The sequence below is a fragment of the Apus apus genome, chromosome 1 (genome assembly GCF_020740795.1).
Source record: "Apus apus isolate bApuApu2 chromosome 1, bApuApu2.pri.cur, whole genome shotgun sequence".
Lineage (NCBI taxonomy): Eukaryota > Metazoa > Chordata > Aves > Apodiformes > Apodidae > Apus > Apus apus.
Genome location: NC_067282.1, coordinates 113642228 through 113657206, shown reverse-complemented (window position 1 = coordinate 113657206; position 14979 = coordinate 113642228). Strand labels below are relative to the sequence as shown.

General features: G+C 40.6%; 2 protein-coding genes across 3 annotated transcripts in view; both read left to right on the top strand.

Annotated features, from left to right (window-relative positions):
- The first annotated feature begins 11 nt into the window (after positions 1-11).
- TCEANC (transcription elongation factor A N-terminal and central domain containing) lies at positions 12-12886 on the top strand. 2 transcript variants are annotated; one of them, XM_051630892.1, is made up of 2 exons: positions 12-99; positions 11041-12886. In XM_051630892.1, the coding sequence occupies exon 2, from the start codon at positions 11049-11051 to the stop codon at positions 12129-12131; it is 1083 nt and encodes a 360-aa protein (XP_051486852.1). In that variant the 5' UTR covers positions 12-99; positions 11041-11048; the 3' UTR covers positions 12132-12886. The 2 variants fall into 2 exon arrangements, with proteins under 2 accessions (XP_051486852.1, XP_051486844.1); XM_051630884.1 differs by lacking the exon at positions 12-99 and adding an exon at positions 3085-3111.
- The window catches only part of RAB9A (RAB9A, member RAS oncogene family), a 30792-nt gene continuing 15841 nt past the window's right edge, over positions 29-14979 (top strand). Inside the window, exon 1 of the mRNA XM_051631025.1 lies at positions 29-99. The gene's annotated coding sequence lies outside the window, so the exon portion shown is untranslated. The remainder of the gene's footprint in view (positions 100-14979) is intronic.

Here is a 14979-nt window from a genome sequence, read left to right as displayed (position 1 = left end):
GCGCTGCCCGCCGGGCCTCCCCCTGAGCCCCGCAGCCGCCGCGGCCCGGGCCGGGGCAGGAAGGAGGCGGGAGGCGCCATGTTGAGGCCCGCTGCGGAGGTAACGGCGCCAGCTTCGCCGCCGGGGGACGCGGGGCCGGCGGCGGCAGCGCTGTGTGCTTGGCCGGGGGCAGCGGGGGGGTGCCCGTCGGGTGAGGCCGGACGGACGCTTCCCCCGCGCCCCGGCGCTGGGGCCTGGAGGGGCGGGTGGGAGCGAGGGGTGCGGGGGACCCCTCCGCGCCGCGGAATGGCGCCCCGAGGCGGGCGGGACCCCCGCTTGGGCTCGGCCCGAGGGGGCACGAAGCGCCCCGCTTCGCCCTGGGGCCCCTCTGCCCGGTAGCGGCGTGCGGGCCCCGGCGCCGGCCGCCGAGGGGGAGGAGGAGGAACGGGGGCAGCGGTGAGAGGGAAGCGAAGGCCCTTCACTCGAAGCGGCCAAGTACTGTTCAGTCCCTCTTCTTTATTCTCGGCTCCGGAGACGCGGGGGGGCAGCTCCTCCACCCTTGTGCGCGGCTTTACGGGATAAGGTGGGAGGTATATATGCAGCTGATGCGTAATTATGCATAGTATTTCTAAGAAGCAGTTTACGTATTCGTTAGTTTGCCGGGAAGTCATTTACATAAGTGCCCGCCCGTGATCGCATGCGTGTTAAGGCTGTTCGGGTCTTTCGGGGGTGGTTGGGGCATCCGTGAGTCTTCCTCACAGGAACCTTCGGCCGAGTTCTGTCTCCCTTTTATCTCTGCTGACTGTGCGGTAGAATTGGGTTACAGCAGGCGTCCCTTGTCTCAGCTGAATGGCTTCTTTCTTCTTCAAGGACCCTTGCATTTCATTCCCTAAAACTGCAGATAAGCTCACACAAAAGGCTTTTACAGCTCGCTTAGCAGTAGGTCCGAATGCAAGATTTAAAACCTGCAAGCAGTTAACCATTTAAAGTCAGATTTTTGGTTGGTGCTCTTTTTCATTGACCCAGCCATGTGACGGGAGTGACTGCAGGTTGGTTTGCAAGCCGATCTCCACCGAGTTGTCTTGGGCTGGTGTCCGAGGTGTAAGTGATGGTGTTGGGGGTCAGCTGCTGGTATCCTGAGGCCGACTCCAGGCCTCATCCAGACAAGCTGCCATCTGCCCCTGCCTTCCACATTGGGCAAATGTCAGCTGCTTCCAGACGAACGTGGCTGGGCTGCTTCTCCCACCAGCTGCAATTCCCGCTCATGGAAGAGGCCAAGCTTGACAATCACAGGATGGACAGCTGTAATGGCAGTATTATGAGAATTTTTTAGGTATTATATTAGTCTCCATGCAGCCTTGATGTCTTGAGAGAAGGCAAACAATGGCATAAATATAGGATTAAAAAAAAAGGCCTGAACCCCTCATAAACTTTACTCTAGCAGGTCAGCTTAGTTAGTGCAAAATACATATGTCACAATTGGTGTCCCTACCATAGGTAGGCAGCATTAATTCATGTTTGTGTCACCTGCTTAAATTTCATTTCAACACTTTTCCTATGTGTATTTTATGGCCAAAATGGTAGTTCATGTTTTGAAAATGTACCCTGTGTGTCAAAACCCTGGCTTTTGACCTGCTGGAAGCTTCAGCTAGGACCTCATACTGCTAAGTAGTGGTAAGTGACTGAGAGAAAAGGTATTTCTCTGACGGCTTTGGTAAAGCTTTGTCATAAAAAATAGGGGAAAAAACCCCAACAAAACAAACCAGAAAGCCCCATGGAAAATTTATATGACCTTGTACCAAAACTTGAAAGAATAATTTTGAGTGTAGTCAGTTAATGCTGAAAAATAATCTGGTTGTAGATTGAAGAAACCGTGTGTTTCTTTACATCAGATGGTGCAAATTGTAAAGCAAATGGGAGCATGCACTATTTGTATGTAATTTCAAATCAAACTGTTAATGACAGATCTCTCTGAACTATATATGCATTTTATTATTATTGCCCCATTGAATCATAATGTATTATAATGTGAATCTGTGTAGCCATCCTCTTGTGGAAGATTAGCTAATATCTCCATTTGCGATCTGTAACTCATTAAAAATAAATGTTGTCATTTTTAAAAAACTCCTTAGAAGTATTTTATTAAAAAGGTCAACCATATCAATAGAAATAAAAATTTCAAATTAGTGGAATAATGCATTACTTGTAACATTTTCATGGTTTAAGGTGTTGTTTAACTCAGATAACTAGTGAGTTCAGTAGAAAAATTAACATGGGTAAGACAGACAAGATACAGGAAAAGCTAGAGTATCTTCTAGATAGAATAAATTTAATTATAAACTAAAATACTAGAAGCAACAATTAGCAAGGTAGCATCCCTGCTGGGATGTGTGTGTCCACTGTCACATCAGCTGGAGCTGCTACAACTCAGAATAGCTGTAGGTCTTCAATTCGTAAAGAGTTCTCAGCTGCGTTTTTCTGTGAGACAAGTCAGAGTTGGTATTAACCTGGTTTAACCCTAATATTTTGAGTCTTTCTAGGCTCCATCTTATATATGAGGTCAAACGAAGCCAGTGGCTAAGCAGCCTGGTAAGGGCAACAGCTTTTCCGGTCTCATTAAATCCATTCATATTTGTTGGGTCTTACTAGAAAAATGTTCTGGCAGCTCTACTTTGGGGTTGATCCCTGAGGCTCAATAGCTTCATTAAGCAGGCTATTGATTTTTATTTTTTTTTTAAAGGAAATAAGAATTCTCTCTTAATTAAAAGTGGGGTTTTTAGGAGAAGCAACTCCAAATTGGGACTAATTGCCTTCTAGAAGAAGCTACTGTGTGCATCTTCGCATTAATGTGATGTACTCTGCCCTCTCTCCCCTACAGACTCCCTCTCTTGGGAAGAGAGCTGCGGGGACATGGATCGAGTGAGAGAAACATAGGATAGCAGCACTATAGCTCCAGATTAGTTGAGTGCTGTAGTTCAGTCTCTGAAGTAAAAGATGCAGAACAAAGCTTTTGCTCTATCAGACTACCGTTCATTATGCACAAACTGTTTCATCATATGTTGTCCTTGAAAATTTATTGAAACAATGTTCTTACTTTTCTTGCTCACCATGGTTCTATGATATTGTGTTCGGGTGAGTAAAAAATGCATTTTACCTCTGGCGCGACAGTAATCTTCTGCAAGTGAAGTAGAGGGTTTTGGGAACTGGTTTTGCAGTAATCCTGAGGTCGCATACTCTGCTGCTTCTGGGTCTTTGACCAAGAGATTACTCTTAGTGAGGTGTCAGTGGTTGCGGACATCTGGCAGTAGTACTGTTGTATTGTCACAGTTATTGTTGAATTAACTTAGGTTTATTCATTTGGCTGTTCTTCAAAGGTTAATTTCTGCAAAGCTTTGAAAATTTTAGGGGTGGGAAGCAGTCCTGCTGGGAGGCAAGAAGAGCACCGATTTTTGCCAGGATGGAATAAAAGCCCTGAAAAATTATTTATTGGTGACATCTTTGGTATCTGCTCTCCCACCATAGGTTGGATAAAGGAATGGTTTGGGGTTTGAAGGCTGAAATCAGAAGTCTCTGATTTCCTCTCATGCTCTGAGTTTGAAATAGCATTTGATCACTCATTCTTTATGTGGAATTTAGGTTGCCCAAAGCAAGAAATCTGATGTTTCCAGGACTGTGCTGTGCACCATCTCTTCTATAGCATTAACCACGTTTTATGGCAGAAAATACACCATTAGCAGTGGTCTCATGCATTGCTAAAGTTAAGCAGATGGGAGTGCCTGAGGGATGAGGATGTTTATTTTGTACTGCAAAAACCTGTGATACTATAATTTGTACCTTTTTTTTTGCATCTGTACAATAACAAAAATGCATGATTCATTTAATAACTTAAGAAAAAAGCCCAACTTTTTTGTGGATTTCTTACGTCTTGGAACTAGGAAGACAGCAGAACTGTGCTGACTGAGTACAGTTCAGTTAATTTTACAAATATTTGTTCAGCAGCATTTGCCAAATAGCTTTCAAACTTGTAGAAAAGTGGTCAAATTCCAAATTTTAAAAATTTCAAATGAGAGAGTGGTGTACAGGACAAAGACTGGATAAAAGATGCACCCTTTCCTGTCTGTATGCCAGCACCTTTGGATTTACAAGGGTTTTTTGCCAAATTTAGGCAAATAGGTACTATAAAAATGTCAAGTCTCCTGAACGTCTTAAGGAAATTGGTTTGTCGTCTTTCTTAACAGGCTGGAGTTTCTCATTGAGCACGTTTTGCAACACTCCATGTGTTTGCTGTGCTACAGCGCCCTCACGTGGTGAAATTATTTCCCATTTGGAATTTCAGCTTGATTTCTATGAAGCACTTGCAAAAATTTTTCTTCAGAAAGTTTTGAGGCTTCCCCGAACTTCCTCTTTGTTCTGTCTTTTTGTTTTTATTTTTGGTGTTGGGTTTTTTTTGTCCCTCAAATATTAAACATTATGAGCAGCTTCTTAGGACTGTGAGTTATCAGAGAAGTAGAGCTGTGGGTTAAAGGGTTAGATTGTGATCTTTGTTATGCAGCTGACCTATTGAACTATCTTGGGCAGGTAATTTCACCCTGTAAGCCTCACTTCTGTCATCTGATAACTAGAGATAAATATTTGTAGACTGCCTAGAGTATTTTTAATGCCTACTTCTCAATTCTTTTTGAAAGTAACTTACTTCAATCAATGACTTCGTTGACCTGACATAGCAGAAAACTCAAAAATCCCTTGTCAGTGGGTGGGCAGTCAGAGATCTGGAAGCTGTCTTGGGTGTCACAGACTTCCACGATTCTTCCCACAAAGTAACAAAGTCAACTAACAGGAAGTAAAATCAAAGTAATAAAAATCTCTACATGCCTGGAAGTTTTGCCATCAATTCTGTGAAACACCAAAACCCTGATTTGGAGCAGAAACATCAGCGTTCAAGCAACAAAGAGTCTGAGGAGGAAGGAACTCAGGCTTAATATATGTAGGTTCCCAGTGAACTTAGCCTAGAAAATACACTCAGGTATTACCACTGCATCAACAATTTCTTGCTTCTCCGTATAGAAAGATTTAAACCATGTTTTCTACATTTGTCTGAGGAAATCATGTTGTGCCTTGATTAGGGAAGCAGACTAGGTGCTTGATATCTAGGCTCAATATGAAATGCTACCCAGGATTCCCAGTATTGCAGAGGTGCTCTGCCTCATCCTTTGAAGGAAGGCAGCAGTAGTAAAACGAACCATTTCAGAACCTTATGTGTTCTTTGTAAGTTCAGGAATCTCTGTTTAATTTCAGATCCTGTAAAAAAAAAAAGGGTCTCTGTCAACCTTGGTGATAAATGCAGGCCTTGCTTGATTTACAGAGCAACAAATGCACAAGCAACTAGTTTGTTGTTGTTTTTTCACCACACTGCCTTGACATTTATTACTGAGTAGTTAGCATAGTATTTCAGATGTATGCATTACTTTTCATCTTAAATGATCCAGGTACACGCAGCAAAGCCAGTGCCATTCCAAGAATGCTTTCCTCAAAGAAAAACTCTGCTGTCACTGATAAAGGCATGGTTATTACCTTTATTTAGTGGTTTCTTTACTGGCTGTTTCTTGTGCTTCTGCCAGTTACCAGTGAATATTCCACTCCATTGAAGTAATTAATTATGGATTTGGTTCTGTTCTTGTTACATATTTTTTATTACTTATTTTTTCTGTCACTATTACCTAGCATTGCCTAGTAAGTTTGAAGGGAGTCAGTCAGGCATACCTCTTTGCTGTATGTTATATGTATTGAGGAAAGCATTCCCTTACAAGTGATTGTTTCGACTTAAATGTAAATAGTTTGTTAGGTGCTTGAATTTCCAACATTATTTTAGAATCATTGTTCAAATTTTGGTATCCATATTCTGTTTTCAGTTTGTTTATTTAACTGCTGCCATAATGTTTATGTACTTGAATTTAATGTTGCATGAACTTGAAAAAGTCAATGCATTACTAGGAAGATCTTAAAAGTTCTAATAATTTAATTTATTATATTAGTGCTTGTGTGGGAAAAAGTCGTAAGGTGAAACATACATACTGCATTTAATCCAATCTAAACCAGCCTTTTACATATCTGGTAGTGGGTTTAAAAAAGCCAAAAGAGGTTGTCTTGGATTTGCCTATTAGGAAAAAATGTGGATGAGTTATCAACATTCTCAGTAGCTGTAGGTGTCAGGTGTAAGGTAGTTCACTGTGAGTTTGTGACAGAGTGGCTGTGTTCTTGCTGCAGATGCCAACGTGTGGGCTCCAGCTCCTCTCAGAGGCTTTGTATTAGTCACCCCAGTGGTCAGTGCCTACTCATATCTGTGAAGGAGTCTTTTTCAGCTATATAATTTTCTTGTGTGAAACTGGCCACAGGAACAGGCACATCTTCACCTTACCTGGTGGACTGTCAAGAGTCAGGTAGAGAAGCAAGGACCACTGCCATAGGGTAGATGATATCCATGGACTTTATGCAGTATTTCTTATGTATGAATCCTCATCCTGTAATATTAGAGAGGAAACTTTCTATGAAGCATAGTCCTCAATGAAAGATCAACATACCTCACCTTTGTCTCAGGGTAAAAGTGTATGTGTGGACAAATTATCAGCAGAGCACTTCATGTGTAGTAATTTCTTCACGTGTCGTTGTCCTCAATGCTGAAACCTACGTACTATATATTAAATATTGAGAATTCATTAAGTCATATTGCATTTGGAGAAGTATATTTTATGGTATCTGTAGCATACTACATGAATAGATAAGTACAAGAACTGGGAAATAGTAGGTTTGAAATGGAGTGTGTTGGAAGGATCAGACCTGATTCTAAGGCATAGAGCAATCAAACCGGTTGAGCATGTAACAGTATCACCAACTCTGCCTTAGATAGCATGAAAAATAGTAGATGCCAGCAGATCATAATTTTCTAATGTCAGCTTCTTAGTATTTGGAGGACAGAACTATCGTGCTGTAGCCATGGCCACCCTACATAAGAAAACATCTCCCTCTCTCACCTCTGTGTGTTCCTGCAACAGAACAGATGCAAGGATGCAATTATGTGTGCTTTTCAGTAAAACAACGCATAGAGTTCCAATTAGGTGTTTGAAAAATGCATCCTATTTCTCTGATTCTGAAACCTGTTCAGTAATAAATCTGCTTCTGTAGTAGCCATTGTTGAGGTTTCACAGGATTTCAAGATGTCAGACAAGAACGAGCTATTTAAAGACAAATGAAGTGAATGCAGAGAGCATCCACTGTGGTGGTCAGGTTGGTCTGTGTGTCTCTATCCTTTTCTTTTGTGGACCACTGACCTACCTAAAGTTGAACTAGTTCTGGCACAGAAAAAACAAATTGCCTCGGCTTGTGGTCATTGAAAGCAACAGAGTACTCAAGTTATCCAGTTGTATTACTTGTCCCTCCTCTCCCCCATTCTCAGGAGATTCTGTGATGGGAACAATGATGATGCAAGAAATCTGCTTATGATTTCCTTTAAATATGGACATGTGTAGCTTGCCTTGCATCAGTCTCTATCAGGCAAATGACTTTTTCTAGAGTAGAATCAGAATGTATGCAACTTCAGACAACACAGTGGTTTTGTGTGCAGATGTATCACAGAATCACAGAATCTTTGGGGTTGGAAGGGACCTCGAAAGATCATCTAGTCCAACCCCCCTGCCAGAGCAGGATCACCTAGAGCACATCACACAGGAACGTGTCCAGGTGGGTTTTGAATGTCTCCAGTGAAGGAGACTCCATAACCTCTCTGGGCAGCCTGTTCCAGTGCTCAAGATTGTACAAGATGTACAAGATTAACTCCTAAGAGGAGTGTGTAAATTTGCACATAGCAATGCACTGAGCATTTTTTTGTCAAAGGGCTTGATAAAAAGGAGTCAGAAGCAATTCTTATTCAAGCCATGAGACTCTGCATTCTGAAATACGCCTTTTCCCACCAGTCATAGTATATGGCAACACACTTTCATAATGCTATGGCTGTAAGATAATAGGAATATCAGGCATTTTTTAGGTCTTTAACTATTAAGAACTGACAAAGATTGCAATTAGGAGTTTGTAGATGTCACTGTTCTGAAACTATTTTGCAGGTTTCACAGTTTTTGAGCTGCCCTTCTTTGATAATAAAATTGCAATATGATGACAGAGCTAGCAAAGGGCAGTGACGGGAACCTCAGGTAAAATTTTATTAGTCCAACTTGCTTCTCTGTAAGCTGCTATAAAGAGGAACTTTTGGAAGAGATATAACGTGATGTCTTGCATAGCAAGTAAAAGGTTGAGGGTCATGCAGGAACCAGAATGGTGTTTTGGGGTTAAGATCCACAGAGTTATGTCAGTCTCACTTAAGCTTGCTGCAGAGTAGTCCCAAACCTTAGTTTTGAAGCTCCCAATAGAATGTGTTCAGCTACTTGCTGTTTGTTACTTGAAGAAATCCCTCATACGTACAGAAGTTCCTCAAAAGGCCTGAACACTGTGACATATCCACCAGATATTTGGAAAAAAAAAAAATTAGGTCAGTGGTTTCTGGTCAGACACCATGCCTACATTGGCTGGTTAATTTTATTCATTTGAAGTAAAAAAGGCTTGAGAAGAGGTCTGAAATTAAAAAAACCCAAACACAAACATACACGGTATCTCATCTGTCTGCTGTAGAAGTTAATATTAACTAAACCACTGTGAGTATGCAGGTTTTCTTACACTTTGTAACTGTGCATGTTTTATGAGACATTCTTAATGCATAGCATAGATCAATTTCTTCATGTGTCAATTATTCTCCATTATAAAGGCTACAACGTATACACAACAGTGGCAAAACCAAACAAATCTCTGAAAAATGCAGCTGTACTACACATTACTCTGTACTGAAAATTAATTTTCTAATGCACAAACCTATTCATTTGATGTTAACTAATGAGTTTGTTGTTAGAAACACAGTGGAAACTAGCATGTTTTATAAAAAACAAAACTACAGATAGCCAGACATCTCAGCATTTATTATAAGGATGTGTGGAAAAAATTTTGCTAATTTAGGGTATACTTACAAGAATTACTAATTTTTTTAAAAACCAAAAACTAATGTAACACTCAACACCCAAAATACCAGCAACCAAAAACCACCTTACAATGTGGAGTTTTTCGACACGCCTTGATTTGTTTATTAATCTTTATCATTGCAACTTGCATTGAGTTGATTTGCAGTCAGATCATAGAATCATAGAATGTTGAAGGCTGGCAGGGACCTTAAAGATCATCAGGTTCCAACCTCCCTGCCATGAGCAGGAACACTTCACACTAGACCAGGCTGGAAAGGCCTCACCCAACCTGGCTTTAAACACCTTGCCTCCAGGGAGGGGTCATCCACATCCTCCCTGGGCAACCTATTCCAGCATCTTATACCCTCATGGTGAAGAATTTCTTCCTGATGTCTAACCTAAATCTCCCCTCTTTAAAACCATTACCCCTTGTCCTGTCACTGCCCTCTCTGGTGAAAAGCCCCTCCCCAGCTTTCCTGTAGACCCTTCAGGTACTGGAAGGCCACTATAAGGTCTCCTCGGAGCCTTCTCCAGGCTGAACAGCCCCAGCTCCCTCGAGAACCTGTCTTCATAGCAGGGGTGCTCCAGGCCTTTGATAATCATTATGGCCCTTCTCTGGACCCTCTCCAACAGGTCTATATCTTTCCTGTGCTGAGGGCTCCAGAGCTGTACACAGTATTCCAGGTGGGGTCTGACCAGAGCAGAGCAGAGGGGCAGAATCACCTCCCTGGCCCTGCTGGCCACACTTCTTTTGATGCAGCCCAGGATGCAGTTGCTCTTTGGGCTCCAGCACACACTGGTGGCTCATGTTGAGCTTCTCATCTACTACCACCCCGAAGTCCTTCTCCTCAGGACTGCTCTCTAGCCATTCTCCCCCCAGCCTGTATTTGTGCCTGCTTGAAAACTGTAGGAAAATGGAAAAAACAGTTTAAATATATGTTCACAAAAGTTGACAAGTAAGTTAGTTTTTCTGAAGAGGGTTATTTTGCATTTGCATTCTGGAAGATAGTGACAATGATCTCTCTTGAGTTTGGAGTCTTGCAGAAATCTTTCATGTCATTACAAGTCCAGATGAAATTAGGGCAGTGTTTACATCCAAATCTGCCTTTGGATATTATTGAAAAGATAGTACAGCAGTATCAGGCCATTAGGTTATTCAAATAGCTGTTTCAGGTGAAGGTCCCAGACATGGATTTTAATAGTATTTTAATTTTTAATTGGCTTTAAGTGTATGTAATAGAAAACCAAACTGAGTTTCTGAAAACATCATTTTATTAAATTCAATTTGTTGACACTAATACCCTGTTAACAGTATTTTTATTTTGTCTGCATATGTATGAGGAGGGGGCTCATGCATACTTAGCCTCTTTTTTTTTTTTTTTTTTTAAATAGAGGACATCATTTGATTAAAGTGTCTAGATTCTAAGCATCAACAGGTGCTTTTGCTGAAACATGCTGTATTTGAGAACTGATTGCTCCATGGTAGTCCAGTGGTACTCAAGTCTAATAATACACAAAACACTGCCAAGTCTACATGTAATCTTGTATACCAGAGTGGTTGTGTAGCCACGTACCTTCTTGTAGAAGTTGCAAAATTCTGTTTTGTTGTAAATGCATACAACAAATATTTCTACATTTTTATCATGCTGGTAATGTCTTTATTGGTGTGTTTTCTGCTTTTCCTTAAAAATTAGTGTCATGCGCTACTTTTTCAATTTTTAACCCTACTCTGGCAGAAGTCCTTGGCCTCTTCTTTCCACTAGTATTTTCCTTGCATGAGTTAGAGACTGGCATGCCCACTTGCACTTTCCCAGGACCCAAGCTCCTCTGTGTTTTGCGTTTGCTCCTCTAAACCACTATATATAATTTCAAGAAAAAGTTGGCAAAATCAACAATATATTTTAATAAAGGAGTATAAAATAGCAAGAAAACCTTGTGAGAATATAAATAAAATTAATTAATGTCATAATTTCAGTAAATGTGATAAAAAATGTTTGCCTTTCAGGTTTAAAAATGTCTGACCTGAAAAATATTGTACACAGAACCCATTGTATTGAAAAGCTACTGTCTGAGAAGAATTTTGAAGATGTTGAGCATCATCTTAAAGAGCTTGAAGATGTTGATATGACTGTAGGGTATCTTCAGGGAACAGAAATTGTCAAGGCTGTATACCTAGTACTCAAGAACTGCCCTTCAGTGGAGTTGAAAAAGAAAGCAAAGCAGTTATTATCAAGGTGGAAAACACTTTACAAGAGTAACTGTGCTCAGTCAGTGCAAGTTAAAAAGTTGGTTTCTGTGTGCGTGAAAGAGGAAATTGAACATCTCGATGTGGTTCCCAGAGAGCAGTTGCTGTCTGAAAGACGGTGTGAACAGGAGGCATTAGATGCTACTAGTTCTAAAGTTTTGGTCCCCTTTCAAACTGTTAAAAATGTGGTACATAACAATGCAGAAAGCAGCATGAATCAGCTTTCTTCACTTGAGGAACGACACATTGATAGTGAAGATTCTAAACCTCTTGTTAACGAAGCAGGTCTGCAGCAGGATCCAATGAGAGCTCTGAGGTGTAAATGTAGTGATCTTCTTTATAAAGCTTTGGCTGATTCCGCCAAAGATGAACAAGAAACGGATAAATGGCTAGAGCTATCTAAAGAAATTGAAGAACATATTTTTGCTCTTCATGCTAAAAATGACAAAAAGTATAAAAACTGCATCAGAAGCAAAATCTCTAACCTGAAGAACCCTAAAAGTTGCCACTTAAAACATAACCTTTTTTCAGGGACTTTGAGTCCAAAGGCTTTTGCTGAGATGACAGTGATGGAAATGGCCAGCAACGAACTGAAAGAGCTCAGGGCTTTGTACACAGAATCATCTGTTAGGGAACATCAGCTCCCACAAGTTGTTAATGGCACACAGACAAACAAAATAAAGTGTAGGCGCTGTGAAAAATTTGACTGCACCGTCACTATGATCGCCAGGGGAACTCTCTTTCTTCCAGGTTGGGTGCGAAACACAAATCCAGATGAACAAATGTTAACTTATGTTATTTGTAATGAATGTGGAGAACAGTGGTATCACAGCAGATGGATTTGTTTTTAACACTATCCCTCCTTAATAAATGGTTAAAAACATAAGCATGAGAAGGCATTTCTGTTGAAACTGTATAATTTAAAATTTTGTATTGATATTTTGTAGATGCTGCCACTAAAAAGTGCAAAATCAGTTTTTAAAAATTGCTGCATTGTTTTTGAAGATGAATAAATCTATGTGTTTTCAAGTAATGTCAGTATGTAAAGAAATAAAAGTAAAAAGGGAAAAAAATGGTAACACTACATTTGAGAGAGATGTATTCACTAGAAAACCTATTGAAAATATTCCAAGTGCTGCATTTATTTCCCCAAGATTCTGAGTACTTGGAATATTCATTATCTTCAGCTGGAGTTCTTTCATAGGATGCATTTCATTTACAGTAAACAGTTTCACATACTTGTGTGCATTGCAGAATGTTCAGCTTGGATTCACTCCTTAATTAGATCACTTTTTGCAAGTAAGTGTTAGATTATTAAGTTGGTTTGAGACGTAATGTCTAAAAGGAGAAAATTAATGAAAAATAGAGTGTAAAAGAAGGAGAATGCAGTTAGCAAATGAAAGCAAAAATGAAAATCTCTTTAGCTTTATAGCTATTGGGAGGAAAATATGTCTTGTCACTTAACAGTTCAAATTTGCAATATAAGGTGGTGTGTCTAGCTTAAGAAATTGATGCAGGATCAGACAATGGTTTATTTGAGAAAATTATGTAAATACATTATTAAATGTATATTTATTTAATAAATAAAGGAATTAAGTTAAAATGAGTTAATCACTTTCTGAATGGATATTCTTCCTTGAACTAGGACATTTGTCCTGAACTGAGCAAATTGATGTTTTTATATAGTGCAGCTTACCCAGAAAAAAAGTACTAGAAGAAAATCTAATTGCTGAAGTTTTTATACGTGTATTTGTTTCAGAGTCAACAGGATTCCTACTGGCTGTATAGTAGAAGCATTTGTTTACCAAAAATATCACTTTAGCCTTCTTCTCACTCAAGTAATAGCCTTGAGGTTTTTTCCTGGAAAACTTAAAAATTACTTAAAAAAATCAGCTGTCTGAATACTTTGAATGGAGTATATATCAGAAGTCAGGGAGGTGTGCCGTTTCTGAACTGGGAGAACCACCAGAGTTCGAGTATCGTTCACAGCTGTCTGTTGGTCTGTAGAAGACGGTGTTCATGCCATGTCCCCCTGTTTTGGTTTCTTGATTGTTTTTTACTTACTGCAAATGTTTCCATGAGAGGAAATGGGTCTTGCATTGAGTCCTAATTTCTGAGCACATGAATGTGTTAGCTCACAGACCTTAGGAATTGTTATGAAGAGTAAGTCTGCCTCACCTAAGAGGTTAGGTCCTGCAGCAAAACAGCAGTACCGTTTGGAAACATAACCTTTATCCTGAGTTTCCGTGTTGGAGTATGGACAAGACAGTGAAACTGGTCAATAAATGGCCAAAAGTCATGCATTAGACACAGAGGAAAGTTTTTCACCCTGTTGTAATAATAAATAAAACTGCATTCTTGGCATTAATGGAGATATCTTTTACAAATGTACAACAGGCATTTTGCAGTTTAAGGTAAAAATGCATCAGCTGAGCAGAGAAACCTTCTATTTACTGGAGGAATTAAGGACAGTGCCTGTGGCCACGTGGCTGTAACACAGCAGAGGCTGGTCAGCTTCTCTGGGCCAAGGCATTGCCCTGCAGCTCTTGTGCTACATGGCTTGTTAGAGAAAGGAGTTGGAGGCTTGAAATGAGAACATAGCTGCTGGTCAACTGAAAGCCAGCCAGGACTAAAAATGAAACAAAAGACAGGCCTTTATCACTATATGGTGAAAACGGTATGTAACCTGATGTTACAAAGCAGTGCTCACTATTATTCTACTAAAAAAAAAAGAAAAGGAAAAAAAAAAGAAAAAAATCAATTCTGTGAACTGTTAACAGTTAACTGTCAGCAGTGTGATTTACTATGTTATTACTTAGATTTTTATCATATGAAAATGAGTGGTTTAGTGGAATTGCAGTGGTGTAAAGCAAACACGAAGGCATTAAGACCAACCCTCAGTGCGCAACTGTGTAACCAATCACTTAACAACTGACCTTCCTTTCAAGCCCTTACACATGTTCTGGAAATGATTCATATAAATAGTCGTGCTTATTTAAGTAGAAGTACTTCAGTTTGTGGCCCTTCTCTGGACCTTCTCCAACAGCTCCGTGTCTTTCCTGTGCTGCGGGCTCCAGAGCTGTACACAGCACTCCAGGTGGGGTCTGACCAGAGCAGAGTAGAGGGGCAGAATCACCTCCCTGGCCCTGCTGGCCACACTTCTTTTGATGCAGCCCAGGATGCAGTTGCTCTCTGGGCTCCAGCACACGCTGGTGGCTCATGTTGAGCTTCTCATCAGCTACCACCCCCAAGTCCTTTTCAGGACTGCTCTCCAGCCATTCTCCCCATAGCCTGTATTTGTGCCTGGGGTTATTTGTGCCGAACCAGGTGCAGGACCCTGCACTTGGCCTTGTTGAACTTCATGAGGTTGGCACTGGCCCAACTCTCCAGCCTTTCGAGGCACCTCTGGATGGCATGCCTTCCCTCTTGGGTGTCAACTACTGCACACAGCTTGGTATTGTTGGCAAACTTGCTGAGGATACACTCAATCCCACTGTTGAGGAAAGCTGTATGACAGTACTGCATTGTGTCAGAACGTTGTGTAGCAGGAGTCTTTATTTTAGCTGTGAACAATAGACACTCAAAAAATTTCTGCCTGTGAACAGTTTTGAAGCCATTCCAGTAATTTTCAGCTCATTCACATTTTGTCTTGGTGAAGGGAAATGTTAGAAGGCATGGATGGTGTTTTTTATAAAATAA